Here is a 16485-nt window from a genome sequence, read left to right on the forward strand (position 1 = left end):
AAGCTTTGTTTCTCTTTAAAAGATACCTTAGGGAAAAAGATACTGTGGGGGCAAGTATAAGTGTTACTGTGATACTTCTAAAGAGCCTTTTATTTTACCTCTTAAAATTTGTCCTAAGTAAAATTTTATTTCTTCACCCTACTGGAGTTATCTGGAGAGTCATTCATCCCAGGCAGAGCCAAACGCAGTCCTTTTAGGATTTCAGACCCACCGCTGGCTCCTGCAGCGTCGTGCGTGGTGGATCCTCCTAGTCTTTTGTCCCTCACCACCCAGTGTGACAGCAGAACTCCCAAGCGTTACAGGCAAGGGCTCTGGGAGAAGCTTCACTGGCGAGAGGGAAGACTTCAGTGAGGCTGTGCTGGTGAGACAGAAGCAGGACTTCTCTCGGCCCTTCCGTCTTCCTCCGGGGAGGCCCGCTGGGCCCTCAGTGCGGAGAGTACCTCGGCTGGAAAGGCCTGTCCTTTTCAGAAGGGCGAGCGTGGGGAGGGGACAGCGGTACTGGTGCTGACAAGCCTAGCATGTCCCGAAAGCAGCTGTCCAGCGCTGCGCGCCTGAGAGTCTTTGAATATTTAGGGGCAGGAAGCTCCTAATCCTACTGGTCCGCACTGGAGCACTGTCTTGCCAACCTGGAATAAGCGCCCAGGTTTCCCTTGACTCCTAGGACTCCCAGCATACTTGGAATGGAAGGAGACGGGTGACTTACCTGTTCTCACATGTGCCGTTTAAATGTGGAGTCTCTCATGTCTAGGCCACATCAGTGAGTTGGGTCATTTCCCTAGAGGGTGAGTCAGATGACTATTTTTTTTTTATCATTTGTTGTTGCCCAACTCTTTGTGACCCCCATGGACTACAGCATGCCTGGCTTCCCTGTTCTTCACTATCTCCTGGAGTTTGCTCAAATTCATGTCCATTGTATCAGTGATGCTATCTAACCATCTCATCATCTGTTGACCCCTTCTCCTCCTGCCCTCAATCTTTCCCAGCATCAGGGTTTTTTCTAATGTCAGCTGTTCACATCAGGTGGCCAGAGTATTGGAGTTTCAGCTTCAGCATCAGTCCTTCCAGTGGATATTCAGGACTGATTTCCTTTAGGATTGACTGGTTTGATCTCCCTGCTGTCCAAGGGACTCTCAAGAGTCTTGTCCAGCACCACAATTCGCACTCAGCCTTCTTCATGGTCCAATTCTCACATCCATACATGACTACTGGAAAAATTATAGCTTTGACTTTACAGACCTATGTCAGCAAAGTGATATCTCTGCCTTTTAATACACTGTTGGGTTTGTCATAGTTTTCCTACCAAGGAGCAAGCATCTATTAGTTGCATAGCTGCAGTCACCACTCGCATTGATTCTGGAGCCCAAAAAAAAAAAATCTGTCACTGCTTCCACTTTTTCCCCATCTATTTGCCTTGAAATAATGGGACCAGATGCCATGATCTTAGTTTTTTTTAATGTTAAGCTTCAAGCCAGCTTTTTAAAAATTCCCTCATTTTGCTTTCTCGCCTGTGGTAAACACTGATCAGATTCACCTTTTTACAGAGGTGTTAGCATTGTTCCCAGTAAGCAAGCCCCATTGGATTGGTTATACTCTGCTGAACTCTAGTGGCAAATAGAGTTTGGTCAAGGAGACTCACAGCTCTCATTTTCCAGAGTCCAGGAGGCTTATTACCAGTGATAATCTCTCAGCATGACCTGGTTCCAGCTCATCGTTGTCAGACAAGTATGGGGTGTCCCGGCAAATCTTTGCCAAATTGTGCCACACCTGGTTAATATTCAGCCTAGTGATATGTTACTTAAGGGACGATGTGGGTGAACTCTGTTGTCATTGTGACAGTCACAGGGTTACTTTTTAAACGGTCTTAAATTAATTTGATCAACCACTTGAGAAACCACATATCTGATATTTGGTGGATGTGAATACAGACAGTCACGTCCTGAGAGCTTGTCTGGGATTCAGAGTTACAGTTAGTGACTGCCAGAGACTACAGGATGAATTTCTTTTTCTTGGTTTTCTGGCCGCGTCACACGGCGTCTTAGTTGCCCAACTAGGGATCACACCTGTGCCTCCTGCATTGGAAGTGCAGAGCCTTAAATACTGGACCACCAGAGAAGTCCTCAGGATGGATTTCTTATAAGACAACATCCTTTTTCAGCTAGAAGAGCCCCTAGAATACTCTGCAGCCATCTAGAGTTCAATTTCCTGCCCCCATGATCTTTGACTCACTCTTGAGGGGAAGTCTCAGGGATCAAATGTTGCTGAGCAAAGGTGCTTGGGAACTTCTTGATGTGTTTAAAATATTCAGCACGTTCTCTCTGCTTGTTCTGTTTCTGTCTTATTGTTAGGGCTCCTTATCTGTGGCTCATTCTCTAGGTGCATTGTCTCCTTTTAGTGAGAAGTTCCTGGTGGCTCAGATGGTAAAGAGTCTGCCTGCAGTTCGGGAGACCTGGGTCCCATCCCTGGGTTAGAAAGACCCCGTGGAGAAGGAAAATGGCAACCCACCCCAGTATTCTTGCCTGGAAAATCCCATAGACAGAGGAGCCTGGCAGGCTAAAGTTCATGGGGTCGCGAAGAGTCGGACGCGACTTCACTTTCCAGAGAACTTTTCCCCTTCTAATCTCATTTAAGAGGTTTTCTTTTATATCCTCTCATTTCCTAAGTGTGGTCCCCCCTTTATATTCCTTACTGTGCTGCTTAGTCTGACCTAGAAAGGGGTTTAGTACAGCACTATAAACTAGTATATTCTCATACTATTTTTATCTGAATTCATGGATTTGATCTGGTTCTTACTAAATATGAGAGAATCAAAATCATGACATTTTCTGTGCTGCGCTTTTAAATGGTTCCTTTCAAAAGACGCATCGGCTTTGGTTTGGACCGCATGTGGTGTTGGGGAAGGTAGGGGCACTAATGGTAATATTTCTATGTATGGGTAACAAGTTATTTCCTGTTCTATCCAGCAGGGAGTCTACTGGAAATAAGAGTGTCTTATTCCATCATAGTCTGAGAAGCAATTACTTATAAATGTGTCAGAAACACTAATTAGTGCAAATATGGTATCTGAATCCATTTTGATGGCCTGTTATCCTGTCCCTGAAACAAAATAGTAGTTGGCAGCCCAGACCTGTGGCAGGTGTGGGAGGGCTGGGTGGAGAGCAGAGAACAGCCTATAGTTCGCGGGGTAGAGTTAAAGCCTTCCCTCGAAATGGACTTGAGTGTTTGGGTGACGTTTACCTGTGTTCTTTTCTGTTTTGTTTCCCTTGCTTACCTCAGCTAACCTCACTTGCAGTTTGAATTAATTTTGTATATAGGTTCTCTATTTGGGGGTGGTGGCAGTTCCCCACCCTCACCCCATGCCCTTGACACTTTTAGGGGGTGCTGTGCAGCATGCTGGGGGGGTGGGTCTTAATTCCCGGCCCAGGGATCAAACCCAGGCCCCCTGCATTGGAAGCACAGAGCCCTAACCACGGGAGAGCTGGGGTCATCCCTAATGATTTCTTTATAGAAATATAACTCTTCCTAATTTCTTAGGGACACAGACCTTAATTTTGTATTACAGTATCAAATTTTTTAATAAAAATTTTACCTAAGAAACCATTTTATTCTTGTTGAGTTAGAATTCTTTGCACCAAATATTATTAATTGTACCTGTAACCTAGGTATCCAAGAAGAAGACAGCCCACTTACAAAATGTGTAAATTAGAGTTTGCTTTTGTATGCTTTTCTGTTATAGGTTAATGTTTAAGAAGTGAACACACTTGTGCTCTTTAGCTGGGACAGTTTAAAAGTGTTCATTTCCCCCACTTATTCCACAGAGCATCATTAGAGTTGTATTCCATGACCGACGACTCCAGTATACAGAGCATCAGCAGCTTGAAGGTTGGAAGTGGAATCGCCCGGGAGACAGACTCCTCGACTTAGGTACAGGCGGCGTCAGGGGGCCTGCTGGTACACTGGCAACACACCGCGCGTGATCGTGTGGGGAAGGTCTGATGTCAGCAGATCCTGCGTGACTTGAGTTGTTTTATAGTTAAAACTGAAGTTGGGATGTGTGTGTGTGTGTATGCACACGCGCTTACAGAAACTGAGCCAGAGATTTTATGAGTTTGAAATCATTTAGATCATTGTTGACTGGTATCAATCCCTCATTTTCTTAATAAAATGAAATAGAAACAAGCCATGGTGGGAGAAAGTATGATACACAGTAAGTGGGCTGAGGTTGAGGTGTTTGACCATGGCAAACATTGAAGGAAAAAGCACAGTATAATTTCATTAGCACTTAATCATCTTAGTTGTAACCTTTTAATTGGTTTGTTCCTATGTCACTTCTTATTAAAATGCAGATATTCCAATGTCCGTGGGAATAATTGACACCAGGACAAATCCAAGCCAGTTAAATGCAGTTGAATTTCTGTGGGATCCTGCAAAACGCACATCTGCTTTCATTCAGGTTTGGAGTTTCACATTGTTACAAGCTCGCTAGCCTCATCGTTCAGAAGGCCCTGGGTGAGACTGAATGCTTGGGTGCAGCATGTTATTTTCCTTAAATGCTTATTTGTAAACTGTCTTGTAGTGTCTTTTGTATACACAAACATACACTGTTAAATTGGAGTTAATCTACTAACTTCATCATGTATAGACATTAACATATAGAGACCATCTGATGTGTAAAGCATTATTTAAATACTACATTTACCACTAGTAATAACAATAATCAACACTTCTTGTCAGAATGCATTTCTCTGGAACAAAACCTATTTTTAAAGGAGATGATTGAAAAGTATAGTTTTAAGAAAAACTATACTATAAAAAGTATAGTCTAGCTTTGTTTAAAAATATTTTAACACTGAAAATTTCAGACCCCCATAAAAGGAGGAGAAGATAATGAATTGTCTGTGTGCACGTCTCCTGGCTTCTACAGATACTATAATTTCCCCTCTTGTTTCTTGGTGGAATACTGTAAGGCAACCCTCGGGCATTTCATTTGACTTGTGAATGCTCAGTTTGTATCTCCTAAGAGATCAGTTTTTGAAAAAACAAATATATAGTATTATTATATGTAAAATAAAATCAACAGTAATTCTAATAGTCAGTATATTCAAATTTGTCAGTGGTGGTATTAAAATTTGCCGAGTAGGTGATCTTTATATAGAAAAGGAAGATTGCTTTTAATTGCCGACCAGCCTAAGCAGACTCTAGTTTGTGTGAACTTTAGAGAATCTTCAGTATTTTGCATTTTTGGGTCCTCCAAGCAGCGTCCCCCATCAGCTAACAGGGCCGTGTCACTTGTTACCTCTCATACTGTTCATCTGACAGGGTATCTGGTCATGTGGTGAATGAGAGGGATGTACGAGCTGGCCATATATCTCAGTCTTAGTGTAGAGATCCGTTTAACCTTGAGTTCTTCGAAGAGGAGACGTGTCGCCGTCAGAAATTACTAAAGTCTTGTTACTGACACTGTGCGGTACCCTGGGGCCGTCCCCGAGGTGGCGTAGGAAGAGGGCGCAGAAGTGGTGGGGACTGCGTCCGCCCTCAGAGCCTCAGATGGATGCCCGTGGGGCTGGGTGAGCCTTGTGGACTGTGAAAGGCCCAGGCAAAGTGCCACAGGCTCATGACAGGAGCAGCAGCGAGGTGGCCAGCTGGCTGGACTCCGGCGTCCTGGGAGTAGAGGGCAAGCCCTGGGGCTCTGCGTAGTGGCGTGAGGGTCCTGTGGATTGAGCCACGTGCAGGTTCAAGACCAGCGTCTGGTCTGGGGTGGGGGTCGGGGACAGACTCAGGAAAGCCACTGCACTGATGGAGCTCATCGTCGGAGCCCGTCCTGCGTTAGAGGTGAGGCACTGGAGGGGGCAGTTCAGAAGGGCTCAGTTGGATCTGGGAAGGGAAAGTCATATGAGGAAGGAATTCCCGACAGATAGCTGGCTCATAGGTGGGAGTCTGTGTGAAAGGCTCTTGAGTTTACCTGTGGCGGGACTTCTGAAAGGCAGCAGGGCCGAAGGGTGACCAGTGGGCAGGGCCCAGACCCATTTCAGCTCGAGTCATCTTCTAGGTACACTGCATCAGCACCGAATTCACTCCCCGGAAGCACGGAGGTGAGAAGGGAGTGCCCTTTAGGATCCAGGTTGACACCTTCAAGCAGAATGAAAATGGAGAATACACAGATCACCTACACTCAGCTAGCTGCCAAATCAAAGTTTTTAAGGTGAGAGCTGGAAAGCAGGCTTTGAGGAAGTGAGGCCTGGCGTTGCTTGTGAAAGGTGCGCGTCCGAGGCCTGATAGATGAAAAGGTCTGCTTTGTTTTTAAGCCAAAAGGTGCAGATAGGAAACAAAAAACGGACCGGGAGAAGATGGAGAAGCGAGCCGCGCACGAGAAGGAGAAGTACCAGCCGTCCTACGACACCACGGTCCTCACGGAGGTAATGCGGCGCCCCCCGCTCCGAGGAGAGGCCGAGCGGTGCCCCCGGGCGCCACCGTGAGGATGAGTTTCGGCTGCGGAGGGGCTGGGAAGCTTGGGTGGTCAGTGGGCATAATGTTCTTGGTGAAATCGGCGGGGAAAATACTCTCTTTAAATTGGGGGAGTTTAAGTGATTCATTTCCTGGGTGGGGTCTGGAATGAAGATGCTGAAATCCCAGTCGGGTCTCGGAAGCAGACTTACTTTAAAATCCCCGAAGTTGGTTAGACATTAAACCGGGACCCAGAACGTCCGATGTTTGTCAGGTCTGGGGTTTTGCATCTTCCTAAAACTTCTGAATCCTGCTGGTCGGACGTTTGTTAAATCGGATGGCGGAGACATGAACAGGGTGTTAGATCTTTCTCTGTGTAACGAAAAGACATTGATCCCAATCTTTGGTGTTTGTCCAGATGAGGCTTGAGCCTATAATTGAAGATGCAGTTGAACATGAGCAGAAAAAGTCCAGCAAGCGGACTTTGCCAGCAGACTACGGTGATTCTCTGGCAAAGCGAGGCAGTGTAAGGGGCTTCTTCTCTTTTCATTGTGCAAGAAACCCTGTGCAGTGTTAGATATAGGACCGACTTCCACTGAAACGTAAAGCCAAATTCGTTTTTGATGTCCTTGTCCTGATTGAATTTGCTTTTGTTTAGACTTCCTGCTTTCTGCTGGTTCCTCACTGAGGACAATTTCCTAAATCTAACACTTTAAAACAAAGTTGACCATATTGGGTGGTTTCGGAGGGGGGAAAAAAATGACACCCAGAACTGTGTTCGCTCCCTGCCTCCTTCCTGCCCTCCTCTCCCCCTCCCTCTCTCCTTTGCACACACACTCCCTTTATGAGCACTGACAATGATTGAACGTTCTTTTAGTAAAGTAGTTATTTCCGTGCAATTAAAAAAGGGTTTGTTTTCTCACGTGTGCAAGTGATAAGAAAATGTCATGGATGTTTAGAGAAATGATGGCAGCTAGCTTGACGTTAACGTATGCGGTCCTGTGTGTCCCACTTCCCTGCATTTGCACAAGAATGTGTGTCTGCGCTTTGAAAAGCCTGTTCGGCGGCACTGGTGGAAAAGCGGCCTGGGACTGTGTTAGCGTTTCCTCTTGGCACCTGCATCGTGACCTTATGCTTCAGGCCAGCCTAGGGCACCTTGCTGCACTCAGCCCTGGTTCCCCACAGTGTGCAGTCCAGGGGGCCCTTGGTTGAATATGAACTTGACCAGCTTAGGAAGAGATAAGGCCTTTATTTCATATTTCATCAAACAGTTGACAGAGGATTATCATCTCTATACCTGCAGTAAATGGAAACAGAAAACATTACTTTTTAAAAATAGCTGTCATCATATGTATTAATGGCCCCTGTATTCATCACTGCAGAGTTTGTGCTATCGAGATGCCGAAAATAGACTTTCACCCTTACACGTGCATTGGTAATTAACTGTAGACCATGAAAGCCACAGGCACTATCACAGGATTATTATTTCTGAAGTAAAGCATTGAGTGAAAATATTGTAAATGCCTCTGTACATAGTAAAACTGAAAATGTCCTTCTCTGAGGGGTGAGGGGGCCCCACGCATGTTGCATTTTCTCTAAGTGGGTGTTTTGGATTCATATCACAGGTCGTGTGGAACAACTGTATACTCCCTTCCCTCAGACGTCCACCCCTCCAATTTTATGTTTCTCTTCTCCTCGTTTCCCAGCTGGAGACACAAATGATTCTCAGTAAACTTTTTGGGGGGAAGCCTGGTAACTCAAGTCACTTTCCCACTCTTGTTGTAAACTAACTAAAATGAATGGGTTCTGATTATAAATTAAATGTGACATAGCCCAGCTCTAATTTGTAGATGGTAGAACTGTTAGGAATTCATGATTCTTAGGTCTGAAATGTGCAAAATGTCAGCAGAGCAGCGACCTGTCAGCAGATCGGCATGTCCTCCCGGTGTGCATCGCCTGCTGCCCCAGACTGCGTTTGGTTAAGACTAGGGGATAGTTAGAGCTCTTCTTAGAAACCTGTTTGTTAAAAACAAGGTACAGAAAAGAAAGTCTGCGGCATTTTGTATATTTCTTCGAGTGCCTACAAAAGCCAGCCGGCATTTCTTACAGTTCTCTGAGAGTGCCAGCTGACTTACAGTGGGAAGATCCAGACTCACCTGCTGAAGCTGCAGGGTGCTGTGTGAGACGGTCCTGCATGAAGAGAGGCCACCCTGTAGGTTCCCAGGAGCCCAGCACAGCGGGGCCCTCCGCGTCGCCGTCGGTCTTAGCATCTGAGCTGTGTTGCATGGGCTTGGATTTGGGCTCTCAGGGCCTGCGGTCTGCCAATGGGTCCTCACTTTCTGTTCCTCCCGGGGAGGGACTTTGTTCACAAGGGCACCAAAGGTGCCAGCCTGTGAGTCCAGGTCGGGTATTGCTGGAATCTTGCTGAAGCAGTACCATTGCTTGAAAAGCAGTACCATTTAAAGCCATGAAGAATGAGAAGGTAGAAGAAACACTGAAAATACTCCTTGGTGTGCCTGGCCCTCATAGGTCGAGACTAAGAAAAACCTATGAAACATGCAGGTGGGAGAGTCTTGACGTTTCATCCAGCCTGGCCGTTGAAGAACCTGCGAAATCTGTCTTTTCTAAAAGTAGAGGCCAGTTTGCATTGAGTGCTGGTTTTCCAGTGTTCAGTGAATCGAGTCTCTTAATTATTGGGCAAGTTTTAGATACCAGTTAACAACCCTACTTTTCTGATGCTAGACGAATCTAGATATGTAAAAGTGAGATAAGTATGTTGATGGAATTACATTAAATTTGGTGTCTTTGCTGTACTTACTACCTGCCATGCTGACTTGGAGATATTGATGGCTTCGTTTCCTCAGTTATATAGCTGGCAGTAATTACCAAAGTGGATTGGTCGAGACTCGATAGGAAAAGGTCTAAGCTGTGTAGACGTGCGTGTTATGCTGTGTTGTTGGGGAGGATGGTGTAGCAGGGAGGTCTGCCGCGGAGAGAAGGTGGCCGTGAGCATTTGATACAGGCGAGTTAGGAGGCCTGTCAGGCGGCGCTCAGGGCCTTGTGTGCCTCATACTGTAGGTGCTGAGGAGGTCCTACTTGGCAAGCTGGAAAGAACAAAGGCCCTCGTTTGAAAAGAGCAGGCATTGGGAAAATGTCACGTATAGTGAAATTGGTATGACGTGCCAGCGGTTTAGCAAGGCACTGCAGCCAGATGTGATGTCATTTAGATGTCAGGTTGATGACAGTCGAAACATCAAGTCTGCAGTCATTTTCCCTGCTTCTGAGGGGATGTCTAGTGGGTAGTTGTGAAGAATGTCAAGATTCTGGGACTTCTGTTTTTGTTTTCACCCATGTTACTGATGGGTGTCAGACACGCTGTTGAGCTCCTGTAACCTTTGGGGAGACTTGGTTTCTGTCCTCAAGAGTCCTTCAGACTAGTGGTCTTGACTTCACACAAAAGAACTTTGAGAAAGAGTACAATTCCCTTGCACATTTTTAGATTGACATCTGAAAGTTTTCATCATAAATTTAAATAGTTGCAAAGGAAATAGTTCTCTGACATAGTGACTATCTGTATGTATGACTTAAGGTGAAGCCAGCACATTAACCCTCTAAGTTTGAAAGCTTGATGGCTCAAATGGTAAAGAATCTGCCTGCATTGCAGGAGACCCAGGTTTGATCCCTGGGTCTGGAAGATCCCCTGGAGGTGGGCATGGCAACCCACTTCAGTATTCTTGCCTGGAAAATTCCATGGTCAGAGGAGCCTGGCAGGCTACAGTCCATGGGGTCGCAAAGAGTTGGATATGACTGAATGACTAACACTTTCACACTTAACTTCTTGATCTCATGTTTTCTCTTTCATGCCCCTTAAATAACTTTGTCCAAATAGGACATACTTTCATGCCTGAAAAACTTTAAAAAATCACCCTAACTACTTTTTTAACACAAACTTAATATAAGTTTAAATTTCATTTTTAAAAGTTCCTGTGACCATTATAAAGCTTAAATCAGTTGAGGAATTTAAAACTTCTTATTATTTGTACCAATTTATCAGAACAAAAAATCATATACATTTTGATGAGTAATTGTTAAGTACAAAAATAGAAATGTTATTGGAAATATATTTTGAATGATGAAGATAGAACACACTTACTATAAATTTTTTGTAGGTAAGAGAAACTTTGTTTAGATACATTTATTTTTCTTTTCAGCAGTGTGTCATTCAGGCCTTGGAACTCCTGAGATACCTGCCAGAAATTCCAGTGATCTCTTTTTGTATGATCTGATGGATCCATCTCAGTGTCTGTCAGCTGACCAGATGTCTTCCTGAATTTTTTTGAAAGCAAAAAGTTGAAAACCCCTTGACATGCAGGAGTTTTTTAGAGTCATGTACTTCCTCAGTATCCATCCTAGTATCTTTGAATGGTCTTTAGCCCAGTTTTTGGCAGAGTCTCGTACCCTGCAGCCGTGGTGAGAGGAGGCCTTTTTGTGTCAGTTGGGAGGAGGTGATGACGAGGGAGCCTGGAAGCCGGGGGTGTGGTCGTCTGGAAAGACCACCCGCGGCGTGGGTGGAGCCCCTCCGCCCTCAGCACTCGGACCCCCGCCCGCGCAGCACGTGTCGGCTTCAGCTCTGTCAGCGCTCCTGACTCTGCGGCTGGCGTGTCTCCGGTCTTTGGCTCTGTGTTTGGTCAGAAGTGTGAAAAACACTGAAGTCCACTCTGCCCCTTCCAGACGACACGCACGCATAGCTAGATGGCCGCAGGCAGGACCGTCTGCGGTTCTGGCGTCGTCACCCTGGGCCTGTCCGCCTTCCTCGGGGCGTCCACCCGAGACAGGAAGTGCCCGGTGCCGGGGCCTGCTCCTGGGGAGGCGGGCGAGAGCCGCCCCGAGGGACAGTCGTGTGCCTGTCAGCACGCATGGGTGCTTCCGAGCCCTTGCTTGCCGCTGCTGTCCTTCAGGCCTCAATAGGTGCCTCCTGGGGAATGGAGGAAGCGAAGGTGGGCATCCTCAAAATCACAACGTAGCGATACTTAAGTGTGCATCTCAAATGCCCTTAGGAAAGCTGGCTGCTGTCCTCAGTCACCTCAGGGCCGTCTGAGAGTAGTCAGGGTCTAGAGGCCACAAAACAGGAAACATTTCACTGACACGCACACACACACATGCACGCACACGCGTGTGCACACAGAATCAGTCTGACGTGTTTCTGTGAGGTTGCTTGATGATGTCAGGTGTCTTGTGTTTCATGATCTTGCATTTGGCCACAGTAGAGAGTGAATTACAAGACTGCCGCATCCCGGAGAAGCGAATCATTCACGTATCTTCGTTTCTACCCGCAGTGCTCTCCGTGGCCCGATACCCCCACAGCCTACGTGAACAACAGCCCGTCCGCGGCCCCCGCCTTCACGTCCCCGCCGCAGAGCGCCTGCAGCGTCCCGGACAGGTAGCGGTGTGCGTGACGCGCGGGGCCCCGGGCTGCCTCGCTCCTTAGCTCCTCTCTAAGTCACGGCAGCCTTCGGGTGTGTGTCTGGGGTACCTGGTAGTTAGAGACAGCCTGCTGCTGAGCAAAATCGTCTTTTCTTCACCTTCCAGCTTTTTCCTTCCTAGCCCCTGTGCCTCACACACTCACAACTGTGGGACTCAGAAAAGGGTACGCTTTCAAGATATCTTCTTTGTGAGATAAAAACAACATTGATGAGGTCGTGGGTAGGGAGAAGACTGAGTTGTTAAGGGGAGACTGATTTGAACAGGTTACGGCTGCGTTTATGATAAGGTACACTGGTCTTTGATGCTCACCGTGTCAGACAAGGATTATTTTCTGACCCGTTTCTTCCCTCTCCCAGAGACACTCATTTTTAAAAAATTAAGTGGTTAAACTTAGAGGAAGGACTTTTCATCTCTAAAGACTTGTTCTGGTTTTAGAAGTGGGAATAGTGGGCTGGGAATAGTGGGCTTTATTCATCCTCTTTTCTGTCCCGTCAGCAGTAGCACTTGGTGAGTAGTTGGATCAGAAGGTCCTCACTCTCAGGACATTTCTTACTGGGAAGGAACATAACTTTCATAATTGTGTTAAAACCATAAAGGAGAGAATTCCCCGTCAGCCCAGCGGCTAGAACTCAATGCTCCTGCTGCAGCCCGCGTCCAGTCCCTGGTCAGGAAGGTCTCACGAGTCATGTGGTGCAGCCAGAAAAGAGAGGAGAAGGCTCTCCTTTTTACACTCCATGCTGACAAGGTCGGACTCAGCTCAGGCCGCTGTAATTAAACACCACGGACCGAGTGGCTTATAAACAACAGGAGGTCACTCCTGATCTGAAGGCAGGACGCCCTGGTCTAGGGGCCTGCAGGGTGGTTCTGGTGAGCAGTGTCTCCCGGGCCGCGGGCTGCCAGCCCGCGTGCTCCCTGCTAGTGAGCAGAGTGCAGGCGGCCACTCACCAGGTCTCTGATCCCTCTCCTGGGCACCCCCTCACGGCTCCATCCACTGCCCATTATGTCCCAAGGCCCTCCTCCAGTAGTGTCCATCACGCTGCGGGTAGGGTGATTTTTGAGGGAACGTGAACATTTAGTCTAACAGGGTCTGGAGAGAGAAAAAGAAGGAAAAAAAAAAGGCCTTTTCCCTGAGGAGCTGGACAGATAAGAGGCCACTTGTCTCCACGTAGGTATTGTGGTTCAGGAGAAGGCCACTCCTGGACTTGGGACCAGCTTCTTACCGCAGGGGGGACTGAACAGTCTTAGAAAGCTACGAGCGGGGCGGAGAGATCACGTGCATGCCGGCTCACCAGATCTCTCCTGGGACCCCACTGCGGTCCCCACACTGTTCGGGGTGCTCTGAGATGAGTGAAGCCCCATCCGGAGGAGCTCAGGCTCCAGTGGGCGGGGACAGTGAACCGGCGGCATGATGGACCCAAGAAACGGGGGTGCGGGGGCTGAGAAGGGACCCAGGAGGCAAATGTCCCCCCACGCAGCTGCCCTCCTTCTTCCCGGGAAACAAGGATGGCGGCTCACATTGGTTCCTTTTGTTCTCTTGCATTTCACCCTCTTTAATGGTGGATAAATGTATTCATTAAAGGGATTTTATTTTCTATTTTGGCTTAGGTTCGTTTAGATCATTTCGTATAGCTCATTATTAAAGTAGACTCTTTTTGCTGTTATTTTCCACTGTTTACTTTACTTGATTCTCTTATTTTTTCCCTAACGAAAATAAATAAGAATCCTTCATTTTCCTGGCACCCCTGGAAATGGAACCCTTGTGTTTCATGACACTTGACTTCCTTGCTAGAACAGATGGAGAAGCCAAAAGTGAAACCATCTTCTGGTGTCTTAATCTTTTTGGGTTTTTTTTTTTTTTGCCACATTTGTGTGGTTTGTGAGATTTTTAGTTCCCAAACCAGGAGTCAAACCACGGCAGTGAACACACCAAGTCCTAACAACTAGGCCACCAGGAAACTCCCTTGTCTTGATCTTATCGTCATACTGACTCCCTGATCCGTTGTGCAGATTGCATATATTTACATTGCTCTGTCCCATGGTGTTATTTTAAATTCACCTAGTATCCTTTAATGTCTTAATTAAAATATATATATATAACAATTATCCTTTTCTTCCTTCCTTCCTTATCCCCAGCAATTCTTCTTCCCCAAATCATCAGGGAGATGGAATTCCACAGGCCTCTAGTGAAGTAAGTGTCTTCACCCTAACCTGTCATGCATTCAGGGTGCTGCATTGTGAAGCCTCTGATGGAGGTGTGAACCGTTGTCTGCGTCACTGAATAGTCACACCTCTGCTCTTCATCGGTGTGTTAAACTTTAAACCTGTAGGATTTCTCTGTTGTGTTTAAATGTCCTTTTTAAATGTTGTGTTTAAATGACATGCCAGTGACTCGGGTGGGTTTTTTTTTGTAAGTCTAAATAGTTACTTCTGTTTATGTTCATTTTCTTTGCTAACAGCAACTTCAGCCTTCAGCCACGATCCAGGAAACACAGCAGTGGCTGCTCAAAAACAGATTCTCTTCCTACACGAGACTATTCTCCAACTTTTTAGGTGGGTTTGTGTTTGTGTACACGCACACATACACTGTTCACTTCCTTGTTTCTGGACTATTATTAGCCTTAATTGAATACTGGAGCAGAAACTGTACATAGAATCATGTTGCCCAAGCCTGTGTGGGGAGGTCCTGTGTCCCCCCGGCGTCCCCAGTGGTGGATCTTGGAGACCCTTGGTGCGGCATCAGAACAGGAGCTCGATGCTGCCTCAGCAGGCTTACACGCCCTTGTTTTTATATAGGTGTGAATGGGCATGCACAATTTTTTTCACTTTATTAACTTTATGTAAATTTTGGCTTTGCGTAAGTTGCAGAGATAACACAGACGTTCCAGTGCACTTTTTACTCGGCTCGTTACATAGTTGTAGTATGATATCAAAGCCAGGAATTGGCATCGGTGCCATGTGTGTACATAGTTCTGTGTCGTCCTTATCACATCTGTAGGTTCGTATAACCCCCGCCACCGGAGTCAGGGTGCAGAGTACTGATACCACCACAGGGGTCTCCTGTGTACCCAGCGCCCCCTCCCACCCTCCCTAACATCTGGCCACCATTAGTCTGTTTTCTGTCTCCATGATTTTGTCATTTTGAAAATGTTACATAAATGGAATGATACAGCATGTATCATACAGTTACCTTTTCTCCCAGCATAATGCCCTTACATCCATCTAAGATGTGGTATCAGTTGTTCCTCATCTTTGCTGTGTAGCATTACAGGGCAGGAATGTGCTCAGATATGGAATTTTATAGGCACGATTTCTCTTGCCTAGTAAGCCAAGGAAGTGTGTAGATGGAATGGTAGAGGGGACCGGCAGTGCTGCTTCCGGGGTGCTGTGGGAAGCCCGCCGGGAGGCGCAGTAGTGATGCGCCGGCAGGGGCAGCATTTCCTAGACTTGCTCAGCCCTGGGCCCTTTGCCTGCAGAACACCTCCTGACGTGTCCCGGCCAGGCTCCTGGGCCACAGGAAAGCGGCAGCTGGCTCTCCCAGCCTCGTAAGAGAGCAGAGCGTGTGTGCAGCCAGCTGCCCAGGGGGAAGCCTGCTTGCGGAAGGCGGCTCCTGCCTGCTCAGCCCTTCCTGCTGTGCTGGTGCCCTGACGAGTCCTTCCTCGGGCAGCACTCTTTCTTTAAAATGAAAGTGCTGGGTTTCTTCTCACTGCTAGCGAGATCCACACTTGGAGGATTTATCTGTGGAAAAGCTAAACACTTCCGTGTGTGTTGGGGAGGAGCCCCGGATGCTCACAGGGGAGACGGCAAGGACGCCGAACCCTGGGAAGGCCCTGCCGGCGGCCCAGGTTCCTGTTCTGTAGCTGTGTGAGTGCCGCTCACTAGGGCGTGGCCTCCCGCCTTCTGCTTCCCCTGGCAGCGTCCCCACAGTAGAGGTGGGGAGGAGCCCGTCGGGCGCTTCGGAGAGGCCCGCGGGGCGCCTGTCCAGCTCCGTGTGGGTGGCGGCTGGCTCCCAGGCCGCTCGTCGCCGCTCCCGTTGGCAGAGGTGTGTGTGGAAGGCCCTGGGCTCTGCTCACCCGACTCCACGGACGGCTCCATCAGGGCTTGTGCCCCACGGGAGATGTGCTTCTCTGGTCTCTCTTACAAACTAGAAACTTAAGAGACTCTAACATTCAAGTCCTCAAAAGTAGCTAACTCCATTATCTTGTTACATATGTAAGTGGATATTTCTCATATGGAAGTCATGCTTTAATCTCGAGGGCATTTTAGTTTTCCCAATAAACTACATCTTGAGCATCAATGAAGGGGGAAAACAAAAGGTTGTAGACACACTCAGACGTTAAACAGAGTCTGCAGCGCCCCTGTGGCACTTGACCAGCTCCAAAGAGGATGACCAGCCTTTGTTAGTCTCATCCTTTTAAAGCAAATCCTGGGCACCGTGCCATGAACACACCAAATATTGACAGAGGAAGTCTTCAGTATCGTGCAGCTCTCTGCCATGCTTTTGTATTAAAACTGGCACTGGGGCAGAGCTGTTACTGTTGGACTGTACGTAGCAGGTTATAG

General features: G+C 47.3%; 1 protein-coding gene across 2 annotated transcripts in view; it reads left to right on the plus strand.

The window, feature by feature from the left end:
• Positions 1–16485, plus strand: part of UBP1 (upstream binding protein 1) — a 64982-nt gene that overhangs the window by 41206 nt on the left and 7291 nt on the right. Inside the window, exons 5-12 of one of the 2 annotated variants that reach the window (XM_043443493.1) lie at positions 3816–3921; positions 4344–4450; positions 6047–6199; positions 6303–6413; positions 6860–6967; positions 11778–11881; positions 14059–14113; positions 14382–14475. In XM_043443493.1, coding sequence (XP_043299428.1) covers positions 3816–3921; positions 4344–4450; positions 6047–6199; positions 6303–6413; positions 6860–6967; positions 11778–11881; positions 14059–14113; positions 14382–14475 — 838 coding nt within the window. The remainder of the gene's footprint in view (positions 1–3815; positions 3922–4343; positions 4451–6046; positions 6200–6302; positions 6414–6859; positions 6968–11777; positions 11882–14058; positions 14114–14381; positions 14476–16485) is intronic. The other variant, XM_043443492.1, reaches the window with a different exon arrangement.

This window comes from Cervus canadensis, chromosome 22, assembly GCF_019320065.1.
Source record: "Cervus canadensis isolate Bull #8, Minnesota chromosome 22, ASM1932006v1, whole genome shotgun sequence".
NCBI classification, from domain to species: Eukaryota; Metazoa; Chordata; class Mammalia; order Artiodactyla; family Cervidae; genus Cervus; species Cervus canadensis.